Below are 13,608 nucleotides of genomic sequence, written 5' to 3'. Positions count from 1 at the left end.
CGCTGACTTCTGCTCCGGCCTTGGCCGAAACAAAGTTTTATTAATTACTGCGTAGTAACCCATAAGACTCTCACTCAAAATCCTTGAGGTGCACAACCTTTTGAAAGTGTTAGAAATGTTTCCTTTAGTATATAGGAAACCGAGAATCTCTGAGGATAGGCATTACAGAGCTTAGGGACAGAACAAATGCTGGAAGAGGTGGATTTGAACCCCTTTGCAGATGACAAGGAGAAAGGAAGTGAGAAGCTCAGCACGCCCAGCCCTGTCTCACACGGGGTCCTGCACAGAGCCAGCAGGACCGCCTCCCTCCCTGCCTGGATTCTGCCTGCCCGAGATGAAGGACTGTAACTTAGATTCTGATTACACAATCTGCCATCTGGGTCACCCTAGATGAGGTACACACTCATCCTTGCTGGTCCTCCGTGTACTTATCTGTGGGCATGTAAGACCACCCTAGACACTACACAGATCTCATATGCAGTGGTTGCTCTGTGGTCAGAAGACAAAACTCCAGGGCTGGCTGAGTGTCATCCCCCAGCTGGGTGGCTGTCAGCCAGCCTTAGAGAAGCTCAGCTTTTGACTCTTTCACAGCTGGAGAAACTGAGCCTAGAAGAAAGAGATATAGGAGCAAGGTCCCAGGTCCTATCATTTGTAAGCTCCTTCCCTTGGTTTTCCCAGCACACCTAGCTACCCTGTGCCCAGACCCAATGTGAAGGCCTGGTGGAAGGGCCCATGCAGCCTTGTGCTGACTGTCAGGCATCTCTGGGTACAGGGAAGGAACCACACCAGGTGGGAAAGGTGAGTTCTGCCAGGATGCCCTTCTAAAGAACTGTTCCCATGCTCTACTGGGACAAAAGCCAACTGCTCTAGGGAGACAGAGCAAGCCAGGGCAGACCAGGGGAGGGACTGAAGCCCCAGGACACTGAGATGAGCTTCAGCCTTCTCTGCATCCCAGAGGCAGGGCCCCTGCTAACGACCCAGCAGGACAAGGAGCCCTGAGTCAAGTGAGTGTCAGCAAAAACAATGAGGTCTAGGAGGGAAGTTGAGGTTCCTTCACCCAGAGGAATGGGGACCTTCTGGTGATGCAGAAATGAAAGAAGAGCTGGCATGAGCCTCAGTCCTCTACTCCCAGGCCCGCCCTCACCCTGGGCCTAGACCCAGGGACTAACCACACCTGTAGCCCAGACCTCCATCTCCCTTAGTGAAGACAACAAACACTAACTAGCTCAGCCTTGGCGTCGGAGGGAGGAGACTTAGCCTGGGAATCAGGAAATTAAGGTAAAGTCTCCCTTCTTTGCTCTGATCATTGAGGGGCCTCTAGGGCCTGCTTCGCATTTGAACACCAGGGTAATCAGACCAGGGGTTAGCAAATGAGCCCTTACTATAACCTTGCTCTATGACCAATCATGGAATTCAAAGGTGGATACAGCGAAGGAGACGCAATGGGAGTGTGAAATTGAGGAAGGACGGATGCAGTGAGAATCCAGAGGCCAAAGACCAGCTGGGGCGCCAATCCAGGCCTCCAGGGATGGAGACAAGAGAATGGTGGTTGAAGTGCCAGTTCTCAGCAGTCGACACCAGAGTATGAGCTAGAGAGGTGGAGCCTGTTTAGATCCTGCCAGGGCTAACACTCGGGATGGGCAGTCAGCTGGAACACGTAGAGCTTGAACTTGGTCCACTACAAAGGAACATGCAGGTGCATACCCAGCTTGGGGGATGTCCAGACTAGCCCTCGTCCTTATTCTGCGAGAAGGGTCACAGTGCAGGGCCGCCTTTCCTGGTCCTCTGCTCCAAAGCCAACGTCCTCGATGTGGACGGTGTGGAGGGTGGCTGATCCGTGGCATGCCTTTCGTTCTCTCCCTGCACTGTCCTCTCTCGCCCCCGAGTTGTCACTGTCTTGGTCACCGTGTCCTCCCTAAACCCAAGCACAAGGTGTGACTGACTGACAAACGGCACAAGAGGCTGGATGCTTGGATTAGGAAAGGGTTACGGACTGTGTGAATGTTCCAGAAAAGGCACGCAGAGGCAGCTTGGCAGTTAGGAGCACTGGTTGCTCCTACAGAAGATCTAGGTTCAGTTCCTAGTACCCACATGGTGGCTCACAACCATCTGTAACTCCAGTCCCAGGGAAGTTAACACCCTCTTCTGTCCTCTGTAGACACCAGTCATACCTGTGGTGTGTGTGTGTGTGTGTGAGAGAGAGGGGGGGGGGGGGAGGGAGGGAGAGAGAACCCTTAAACAACATAATCTAAAACAAAAAAAATTTAAATAATTATATAGGAAAAACTCATGTGCCTGAGGAGGTCACAGTCATGTTTGTCAATGTGCCATCTGCTGGAGCAACCCCCCAATGGTTGTTGCTACCTCAGTTCCCACTGAGCCCACCAGTTAACACCCCTGACAGCCTCACAGGTTCAGCTCCACCATGGGCGGAGCCAAGGCAGCAAGAACCCGCTTCCCTACCCAGTGACAAGGCTTTGTCTCTCCGAGGGCCCCACCTCCTGCCCCATACCAGCCAGCCACACGCCCTCCTGTCTACCTAGGGCCCACATCTGAATGTCACTGGGGAGGTCTCACCCAGCTGGGTCCCACCCAGCATTTGGAAATCCCAAGCTGACTCTCACCTGAATCATTCCTGAGCCCAGCCCCACCCCGCCCCACCTCACAGACAGGTTCACAGAACAGAAAGTTCTGTAGTCAGCTTCAGATATCTTCAAATCTTGGTCCCAAACCCCAGTCTACACTCTCACTACCTGAAGCCTTCAACTGACTTTTGTGGGCCTCAGTTTCCCCACCAGAAAACGGGTTTACTAATTCCATTTCTGCAACAGCTGCTCTGAGGACAGCAAGAGCCGGTCCATGTGGGCATCCAGCCTTCAGGGACCTCAGCAATGACTCTCCACTGCCCCTTTTTTCCTTCCCTACCTGAGCAGGGTTGGCTCCATGCCTGTACCTGCTCAGTGCCAGGTTTCCGTTAAGTATTGAAATAATGAAAATAATAATAATACGTTTATGTATGTACTGTGTATCTATAATCTATTTTTTAGATTACAGATTCCCAGTAGCCCTGTGAAGCCAATATTGTCATCTCCATTTACAGAGAAAGAAGGTTGAAGCCCAGGACTGTCATGGTTTGCTCAAGATTCACTAAGAGGAAGCAGAAACCCTTCAGGGCAGTGGAAAATTGGGTGGGGCACCAGTTAAATTACACAACCCAGTCTACCTGAGAAGCCAAGGACTGAAAGCCACAAAATCCACTTGTTTGTCTTTCTTGCTTAAATCTTTAAAAACAACCCTGAGAGGAAGAAGATGGTGCAAAAGGAGAAGCAGAGGCCCAAGGAGTCCCCTAGATCTTGCATGAGCTGAGGAGGGAGAGAGGGAACAACAGCCCACGCTGGAGCACTTTGTAAGCTGAGAGCTTGTCACTCACAGCATCCATGATGGGCTTTGCTTCTTCCTATGAGCAGGGAAACGAGCTGACCCGCTAGAAGCTGTACACTCTAGGTTCCGATCTGTCGCTGTGGTCCTCGATCGTGGGTAGCTCACGAGAACTGTAGAGGGAATGATGGACAGCGTGTTCCAGCTTCCTGTGTCGGGATTACATTTAGTTGCATATGACGGAAAGCACCACACATGCGAGATTCCATCAAAAGAGAGGATGGGAGGGAGGTCTTCCTCAAACGGCAGGAAGTACTTAGGTGGAGATGCCAGTCATGAGGACGCATGTCATGAGGAGTGGGCTCTTCAGTCAGACCTTCTGATGGCTATATCTGTGTGTCACCCCCCAGGCCCCTTGCTCCAAGTGTGGAAAGGCTGAGGAAAGAGCAGACAGCTCCACAGGCACACATATACTGCTCTTCTGCCAGACTGTGTACATGGCCTCCCTTAACTGCAAAGGAGCTTGGGAAACGGAGTTTTATAATAGGCAAACAAAGAGCAAGAAGTGTGGAATGGAATGGCCAGGTACAGTGTCTGCCAAGAGCCAAAACTGCTTCCCGTGTGTGCTGTGACTCCTCTGGAGAATGAAGGCACAATTACATGCTCAAGTTCTGAGGAGAGCAACAGTTTCCAGTCAAGGGAAGAAGTCCAGAAATAGCAAAACCACAGTGAGGCACAACCAAGGGCTCCCAGAGAAAATGCAGTTCAGCTGCCTACAGGTACCAGAATTCAATCCCTCCTCTGTACCCCTCTGGCCTGTTCTAAAATGGGCCAACTGTTATGATTTTGCTGGCCTTCCCTGTCAGTACCCTGCCCCTTTAAGAGATGAGCTCTGTCCACTCCTGATGTTCCCCTTCCTACTAGGCAAGCTGACCTCTGCTCCCTTCCCTTTTCTAGCTCTCGGCCCTCTATTCTTCTAAAGAGGCAGCTTTCTGTCTCTCTCCCCTACCCCTTCCTCTCTCTCATCTCCGCCCCTCCATCCCTCTATTTCTCTTTCTCTCTTCCCCCATATTCCCCACCTTCCCATACCCTCCCAACACCCTCTAAATAAACTCTCCATCCTCAAGCTCTCTCTGCATGGCGTATTTGTCTGGCCCTTACCCACGGGACCTGCCAGGGTCACTCACCATAAATCTTTCATCAATCACATAAGAAACAGCTGTGCACCAACGCAAGGGCACCGCATCCTTGGCAAACAACACCACGGCTTAGAGACTGAGAGCGCAGGAATTTATACTTCAAACAACTCCTCCATCCTCAGGCCAAAGCTGTAAGTCCACTGTCTAGAGCCTTGCAGATAGAAGCCGACTGCTGACCCACCCCAGGCAGGGAACTTTAAAGCTTTGTTGATCGCTCAGCACTACTTTGCCATATACAGCCTGGAAACACTCTCACTTAGGTCAGCTTCTCATCTGATCTCCGCAGCAAGCCTTCAAGTAGGGGTTTCACCTCTGAATAGGGAGCCCCTGAAGAAACCGGGATCGTTTCCAACGCAAGAGACAGACATCCACGGTCACGTTAGCAAAGAAGTTGAAAATCAGAGGACAGATATGGCTACATCCAAATTCCTATTCATTGCCTCTCCCTCCCAGGACTTGAGTACCTCCAGGTTCACACTGCCCTCCCCCTGGCCCAGTCCTATTTGATAGGATAATGTCTTTCTCCTAACAGCCCCAAGAGAGGTTCCTGAGACTCTTGATTATTCTGCCTTAGCTCCAGTAAGTTTTTTTTTTTTCAGAGAGAAAACTATCACATTTATTAGCACACGCATGCATACTGTACAGGAGACCCAAATAAAAGAACACCAAACAGGTTCAGCCTCACGTTTGCGCGGCGTCTTCAACAGAGAACAGTGAGATTTGACAAACAAGACAAGTCGGACTTTTGGCTTCCAAAGTTTGGGGAATTGTGGAGAATAAGTTTACAGGAATAAGTTAATGAAGCTAGTTTGCCCATCTCTCCGGTGACATGTCTGAAGAGGTAAGTGATCTCTTTTGCGGTTAACTTCCATCTTTCTTTGTGGGTATGAGGCTAGACACCTTATCATTTTAGGTCCCGTGTTTAGGCAAATTCAGGGAGGGCACAGCCGTTTCTAACTCTGCTGCTGTTTAACTGGTTTTAGCCCACAGGTGTTACGTCAAAGAACATGTTTTGGGATGATTTATTCTAGTTTCCTTCATACCACACAAAAACACTGAAGAACCAGAGGGGCAAAAGACAAAAATTCTTTTAGGGTATATATACAATAACAAAGCAGAACAAACCTACTATTTCTACATCAATTATGAACCGTGGCTATAAAAGCTTTCCGAACGTTAGCAAGAAATGCTGAAAAATTGTTAGTCTTCCTGACCTTCTCCTGAAATTCTGCTAGGCACTCAAGAGGAGGTGAACAGTCGGACATTTCATAATCCCTGGCTTCATTTAGGCGCAGGGAAAACAGATATGGTCTCCCAGGCTTCTTAGGGTCAATACCAGTGAATATAAACTGCAATTTATCACCATGAATATTTCTAATTTCTAGTTCAAGGTGATCTCTATACATGTCCGCGGATGTCTGCAGCCGTTTCAATCTCTCTCCGTTAGCTTTGTTAGCAGTGGAAATTGTTTCCTTCTTCCTACAATATTCTTCCTTAAGGTCCTGGATATTTGCTGTTAGCCCTTCCAATTCTTGCTTCTTTATTTTTAATTCACCGATCATCTTTAGCAGGTTATCTTTCTTTTCTTCAATGAGCTTATTCTGCTTACGGAGCTGGTTTTGATATTCCAGAAACATCTCAACCATCTTTTCTTCTTCCTTCAGTTTCAAAGACAACTTTTCTGAAAGCACTCTAAGGGAGTCCTTGAAGGCATCTCTGAGCCCCAGAATCTGGCTAGGATTTCCACTGAGGCTGTTTCTGAACTTATCTCCAAATTCATTTATGCTCTGATTCAAGAGGATCAGTTCATCTTCGAACATCATGTCCGATGCTTCTGATTGGCTGGTGGCGAAGGCTCTCTGTGCTACGATTGCTTAAAATCAGCCTGAGGAATTCTCGTGGACAAACATGGAGCAGGGCATTTTGGGGTTCGTAGTTCTTGTCTTAAGACAGGCTTGGACTGAGTCTGTAGTGAGCTAGCAAGAAGGGCTTGCCACGGGACGAAGAAAAATGTAAAAATTGAAATTTAACTGCATTCTTTTATAAAATATATACCCCTCTTTGTTTTTTGTTTTTTTAAGACAGGTTTCTCTGTCGCTCTCCAGTAAGTTTTGAACCAATTGCTATCACCAAGAGATGAAATGTCCTGAGTATTCTGGCTGACCTGTCTTAGACTGTGCACCCACATGGCAGAACAGGAGCAGGATGCTTCCTCAAGAAACCTGGTGCAGCCAACAGATCTGCTGGGTGATGATGGCTTGAACAGTAAAGAACTAGTGTTGTAAGCAGGAAGAACTAGGTTCAGCTCTCCCGGGCCCACATAGAGCCTGATCCTGCAGCACCGCCTATCATTCCTGCACTTGGCAGAGACAGGAGCATCCCTGGTGCTCAGAGCCAGCCAGACTAGCTTAATCTGTGCGCTCCAGACTCAGTGGGAGACTTACCTCAAAAAAAAATAAGGTAGAACTGAGCAGCTGCAGTGCACACCTTTAATCCTAACACGAGGGAGGCAGAGGCAGGTGGCTCTCTGTGAGTTCAAGACCAGCCTGGTCCACAGTGAGAGTTCCAAGACAGCCAGAGCTACACAGAGAAACCCTGCCTCGAAAAACAAAACAAACAAACAAAAAACCAGAGCAAAACAAAATGGTAGAAAGCAATTGAGGATGAAAGCCAGCATCAAAGTCAGGCTTCACATACATATACACACGGAGACACGCAAGCATCTACACACAATTTGGTGATTAAGTTAAATTAAAAGAGGAAGGAAGAGAGGCAGGTAGGAACAAGGAAGGTGCAGGAGTGCATTGAGGCAAGGGGGCTTTGCCTGCAGCCCGAGAGCTGGAGGTGAAGGAAGGTTAACAGCCTTTGGCCTTGGGCCTGGATGGAGAGAGAGGTGACATGGGGGGGACCCAACCGCGACAGTATCCAGGGCCTTTTCTTCTCTGCCCTCAGGAGGCAGGAAAGGGTTGGCCAGGCGTGCCGGGACCAGGCTTTCTTCTACCTCCTGCTCTGGTTGGGGCAGGAAGGGATCTTGGCATCTGGAGAGTAGCCAAGGCCCACAGGACAACCAGACACTGTCCAGAGACAGTGTTACGGGTTCCCTCGTTAGGCTTCTTAGTCTCAGTGATGAAAAATGGACTCAGAAGGAGGCTCGAGCTTTACTAGAGTGTAAGAGAGAAACAACAGGGCAGGTAAAGCTGTAAATCTTGACAGCTGCCAGGGAGAAGGGAGGTGGAGGAGAGGGAGAGAGAGAACCCTTTAACAGCAGACAGCCGCAAACAGCCTGGTGGCAAAGAGGAAGAGGGGCAGGCAGCTTCAGAGAGCCAATGAAAAAGTCCTGTGTCTGGAAAACATGTTCAGCTTTTGGCCAGTACCTAAGAACCAAGGGAAAGTTACACACTGAGTTAGGGTGCAGATAGTGGGCAGGGCCACGCAGGGCTCCAGACGGTGCCTGGTGAAAGCTAGGCCAGCAGCTGCCTCGAGGGAGGGGCTTCTGGGAAGAGAAAGTATATTATCTCATTAAGATAATTAATTGTATCCTCTCCTTAGCATGTCTCCTCCCTATGACTCAGATTTCAAGAGGTGGGACCCTTGGCCAAGTGATTGACAGTCCTAGTTGGTTAAAAGAAACAGATAATCCCATGGAATGTTTTGAGTCTCTTCCAAGGGCCAGAAGTAAAATTTAGATTTTATTTTGACCGGAGGAAGGAGGAAGTAGCTATGCCTTAATGGGCCTCAACAAAGCCAGCTACCTCTACCTTTTCATACGGTAATTTATTTTTTTTTTATTTTTTTTTATTTATTTATTTATTTTTTTTTTTTTTTTTTTTTTTTTTGGTTTTTCGAGACAGGGTTTCTCTGTGGTTTTGGAGTCTGTCCTGGAACTAGCTCTTGTAGACCAGGCTGGTCTCGAACTCACAGAGATCTGCCTGCCTCTGTCTCCCAAGTGCTAGGATAAAAAGGAGGAAGTAGCCATGCCTTCATGGGCCTCAACAAAGCCAGATACCTCTGCCTTTTCATACGGTAATTTAAATCCTGAGAAATGATAATGGGGCTATCACCAAGGAAACAGAGGCCCCTCCATTTGAACAGGTAATCTTAAACCAGTTAGGAAGCAGACCAGGGACCAAAATCCTCTATACTAGTAGCATTTCTTGCCTCAAAGCCAGGACAGAATCAAAACTATTTTAGGCTTTAGCTGGGACGTGAACCCCCTAAGTGCCTGTCCTGCTTACACCTCCTATCTTCATCAGCATGGTCTCTGTCCTACTGTCCATCACTGCTGTGATGAAGCACCAGGACCAAAGGAAGTTCACCAGGAACTCCTCGAACAGGGCAGGAATGTAGAGGCAGCAGCTGATGCAGAAGCCATGTACTGCTTACTGGCTTGCTCCCCCATGGCTTGCTCAAACTGCTTTCTTATAGCATCAAGGACTACAGACCCAGGGATAGCTCCACCCACAGTGGGCTGGACCCTCTCACATTAATCACTAAGAAAATGCTCTACAGGCTTACCTACAGCCTGATCCTGTGGAGGCATTTTCTCAGTTGAGGTTTCCACCACTCAGATGACTTCAGCTTGTGTCAAGTTGCTGTAAAACTAGCCAGCACAGTCTCCAAGCATGTGTTTTAGAGGTGGGAGCTGAGCCTCACCGAGACAGTCACTTTGCAAGTAACACAGTCATAAAATGGTAAGTCTGGGGCTCAACCCAAGTTTGGAACGACTCCCAGGCTTGCACACCCTCTTGAGTAGTTTATTCGCCAGTGTTACTGACGTTTTGTGAGGGACTGGCTTGCACAGGGCAGGAAGCTAACAGTGAACTGATAGTAATCTCAGTGTGACAAAAGTCCACATCCAACAAGGGCCCAGCCCTGACAAGCTCACAGGGGCCTGAGTCTCAGTAGTTTACCCTGGGACAATACCTGGTTCCAAGAAAGACCACAAACTGAGACCACCAGGCACCACCCAGGAACAGACCATCCCAAGAAAATGCCTAATGTTCCAAACATTGTAGAAAGGACCACCTGCCAGCACACACACATTGTTTTTCACAAATGTCAGCCAATCAGGAGTCAGTCCTGAACCTTAGAAATCCCTCACCCCAACCTCTGCTATTATAAAAACCCCACCCCAACTGAGCTGGGGTCTCTCCAATAGTACCAATATGTTAGACACAGGTAGAGTCCGAGTTCGAACTTAAATAGGAACAAAGGCTCTTTGCTTTACATAAAGGACTTGGTCTCCTAGTTGGTTTTTGTGGGACTCCGTGATCTGGGCATAACACTCACACCCCTGCAGACTTAACTTCTACTCCTCTCCTCCCACCCTGTGCAAGTCTGGTTCCTTTCCATGGGTCCTGCCACACGTGTTAAATCGATGAATGAGCAAACTACTCTGGGGCGATGTACTCAGATACAAACCCTGGCAGGACCATTCACTAGCTAGAAGTCCTTGAGAAAGTTACTTGGCCTCTCTGGGCCTTAGTTTCCACATCCGTAAGATGCATCCTCACAGGGCCATTATGTTGTTTGAGTTTTTATAAAACACTCAGGATGCTGCCTGGAGCCTAATAAGCACTATGTCAGTATTTGTTAAGTTAGCAGGACTCTGTGTGTGTGTGTGTGTGTGTGTGTGTGTGTGTGTGTGTGTGTGTGTGTGCAGGGGTGAGTCACTGAGGTACTGGAGAAGGAAGCACAGCCAACCAGTCAAAACCACAGGACCACAAGAAAGAACTAGGTGGTAAATGAACATTGAACACTAGTCAACCCCATGCCCACACATTCATTCTGAGAAAGAGACAGTAACGCCTGTGGTTAGGGACAGTTCGCTAGTCAGGCAAGGGGCTGGAGATTGAAACACAAGAGATGTGGGTCATCCATGAAGAGAGAATGCTGAATGCCATTTATTCAGTCTTAAAGAAAACCTTATATACCTAGCTGCTCACAATGGAAATCCCTCCAGGCAAGTGGAAATTACCAGGCTCAAGAAGGAATAAACCGCTGGGCACGCCTTTAATCTCAGCACTCGGGAGGCAGAGGCAGGCGGATCTCTGTGAGTTCGAGGCCAGCCTGGTTTACAAGAGCTAGTTCCAGGACAGGAACCAAAAAGCTATGGAGAAATCCTGTCTCGAAAAATCAAAAAAAAAAAAAAAAAAAAAGAAGGAATAAACCATAGCCCTATAGCTAAGCACCAGGGAGGCAGAGGGAGCACAGGAACAAGCAGGATGTTTGCCAGAAACTACAAGCTATTCTCAGTATGAACCCCAGGTTAGATCTGTGTGCCCTGCCAGTCCCCCTCTTTTATAAATTACATGACTAGGCCTGTCTTGGGTGGCATTGGACGTCAGGCAATACCCCTTACCCATCATGGGAAAGCGTCCAGGTCCAAACACATTTCCTGTCTTAGGTTGGGGCAGCCCCCCAAAGACCTTTCCCGCATTGGCTCACTAGTCACCCATCACCGAGTTCAGCCAGATTTGCACTGCAGGATCCTCTGGGGCAATAGGCTAAGAGGACTTGCTGAGTGGCAACATTGACCTGAGCTTCCTCTGGTTCTGGTGCCATGAAAACATGAAGATAATGCTTCAGCACATATAAGCACTCCTAAGGAGGCTGTGCCTGCCCAATCTTTAATGAGTCTGCCCGCAAATTGGAGCCCTTTAAGTATGGTCTCAGCACTGGTGGGGAGGAACCCTGATATTGTTAACTAGAATAATCTCATGAAACAATTTGTAAATTGTGCACTCCAGGGTCCGTGAATAACAGCATTAAACATTTCACTGTATCTGTTAAGTTGTAACCTTAGCAGTGGTCTTGAACCAAAACCAACTGCAAATGTAACTGTAATATTCCTTTGTGAATATAGCTATTCATATTATTGTGGTGGCCAAGGCATTTACAACCTGCCCCATAAGGTACCCACTGTGCTAGCAGTACTAAGTGACTAACGGAACTCCAGCAGCAGTGGCCACTGTGGCAACAGCAACAATGGCTACCTTTACGACTGCTGTAATGCCAAACTCTCTTCTTGCTCGATGCAGGATGAACTGATCATCATGGGATGTGTTGACAGGTAGAGGAACAATCCTTGGCACTTGGACCACCACACCCAGCTCCTCAGGACCCCAGCAACTCTTCAGTTGACAAACATGCTTAGAACATTTTAAAACTCCAGAAATATTAGCAGGATGATGAACAACAACAAAAGAGAAAGGAGCGGTGACACAAACTCCTGATGTGGGAGTCATCTCTTTCTAATCTGTTGCTTTCATTGGTTAATTAATAAAGAAACTGCTTTGGCCCATTTGATAGGCCAACCCTTAGGTGGGCAGAATAGACAGAACAGAATGCTGAGAGAAAGAAGCCGAGTCAGACAGTCGCCATGATTCTCCCACTCCAGAAAGACACAGGTTAAGATCTTTCCTGGTAAGCCAGCTTGTGGAGCTACACAGAATATTAGAAGTGGGTTAGATCAATATGTAAGAGCTAGCCAATAAGAGGTTATAACTAATGGGCCAGGCAGTGTTTAAAAGAATACAGTTTCTGTGTAATTATTTCGGGTAAAGCTAGCCGGGTGGTGGGAAGCAGCCCCGCCGCTCCTATTACAACAAACCCCTGCCTGAAAAGTACAATTATTTGCTGAACAAGATTTAAGAGTCCAGGGGGAGGTGGTATGCACTCGGCCCAAAGTATGGAAAGACTCCAATCAAAACTCAAGGGCCCAAGCCAGCAGCTACTGACTGGAGCTGGATGAATTCTGCTAATAGAAGTATCTACAACCGAGGAATTTTCCAAAGCCCTGTGATTATTTTGGGTGGTATTCAAAGGCACAGTGGGTTTACCTTTGCTAAAATTGGTAGATAAGAAATAGGGTCACACAAAGCTGTCCAGTCCCACTGGCATCAGAGACAGAGGATTCTTTACCAGTGTCCATCTGATCTCTTGGCTCTGTCCCATCTCCGAGACAGGAAAATCCACAGCACGCACCAGGCACTCAGCTATCCATACTGGTCCACACCAACTGCCACCTGCTAGATTCTTCCATTTGACATGAGGCATCCCGAAGAAACTGGCCACCAATGCCAGTCAGCAGCAGTACAAGATTGAGCATCAACAGTCAAAAAATTTAAAATGAATAAAATAAAAGACAAATGGTCTCTGGGGGTGGAACAATATTCCCCCTTTTTCTGTTTTGTGCAAAATTCCAAAGGTATGAGAATTTTGCTTACACATTGACTGTACAGCAATCAATTCAGCCACCTGAGTAGATTTAGCATCAACAGATTGAATACCAAGATCAGAAGTGGAAGCCGCCATGGCCCATCCGGTGGAAGACCCATCAGTAAACACATTCTGAGCCCCTGCCAGAGGTTGCAAAGAAATAACTTTAGGGAAGCAGACCAGATGGCTTTTGAAAAAGGTGACCAACTTATCAGAAGGATAATGATTATCAAACCTTCAGGAATTAGTGCATAAGAACAAGGCCCAGTCTTCAGCAAAATTTTGCAACCAAGTTATTTCTGCCTGGGTATATGGTGTAATAACCTTACCAGGTAACATTCCAAAGGTTTGCAAACTAAGTTGATATCCTTTCTGAATAACACGTAGCAGAGCAGAGGGATAGAAGATAACAATTTTTGCAGGTGACACATGTTCATGTACCCATGATGGGTCCTTGCTGCCAAAAACCTCCAGTAGGACTATGCTGAGAGGGGAAAATTATCAACAGCAGAGACTGACTATAGTCAATATGATGAATATGAGCAGAGGCAAGCTTTTCTTCAATTAAAGTAATACATTGCCTTGCTTGAGGTGTCAACTTACAGAAGGAAGTTGGATCTGGATTCCCCTGCAGAATGTCAAAAAGTGGTTTTAAGGCTCCCATAGAAATTCCCAAACTGGGTTGCACCCAATTAAGGTCTCCCAGTATCTAAGTGAAGAGTAACTTTCAGTGGTTTCACTCCTGCCTGTAACAGCTGATGCCCCAAGTATTGATATGGAAACTGTTGTTGTACCTTCTCAGAAGCAATCA

At 47.6% G+C, this 13,608-nt stretch overlaps 1 protein-coding gene across 1 annotated transcript; it reads right to left on the bottom strand.

Moving 5' to 3' along the window:
* Positions 1-5,716: 5,716 nt before the first annotated feature.
* LOC130864908 (kinetochore protein Spc25-like) lies at positions 5,717-6,397 on the bottom strand. The gene has a single exon (XM_057755763.1). It carries the CDS (start codon positions 6,395-6,397, stop codon positions 5,717-5,719), a length of 681 nt encoding a protein of 226 aa, XP_057611746.1.
* Positions 6,398-13,608: the final 7,211 nt, after the last annotated feature.

The sequence above is a fragment of the Chionomys nivalis genome, chromosome 22, assembly GCF_950005125.1.
Source record: "Chionomys nivalis chromosome 22, mChiNiv1.1, whole genome shotgun sequence".
Taxonomy (NCBI): domain Eukaryota; kingdom Metazoa; phylum Chordata; class Mammalia; order Rodentia; family Cricetidae; genus Chionomys; species Chionomys nivalis.
Note: the sequence above shows the minus strand (reverse complement) of the source record. Positions and strands in the feature narration are given on the sequence as shown.

What these genes read in the sequence shown, in the direction of transcription:
- LOC130864908 (XM_057755763.1), bottom strand. Translation starts at nt 6,397, where the DNA reads ATGTTCGAAGATGAACTGATCCTCTTGAATCAGAGCATAAATGAATTT.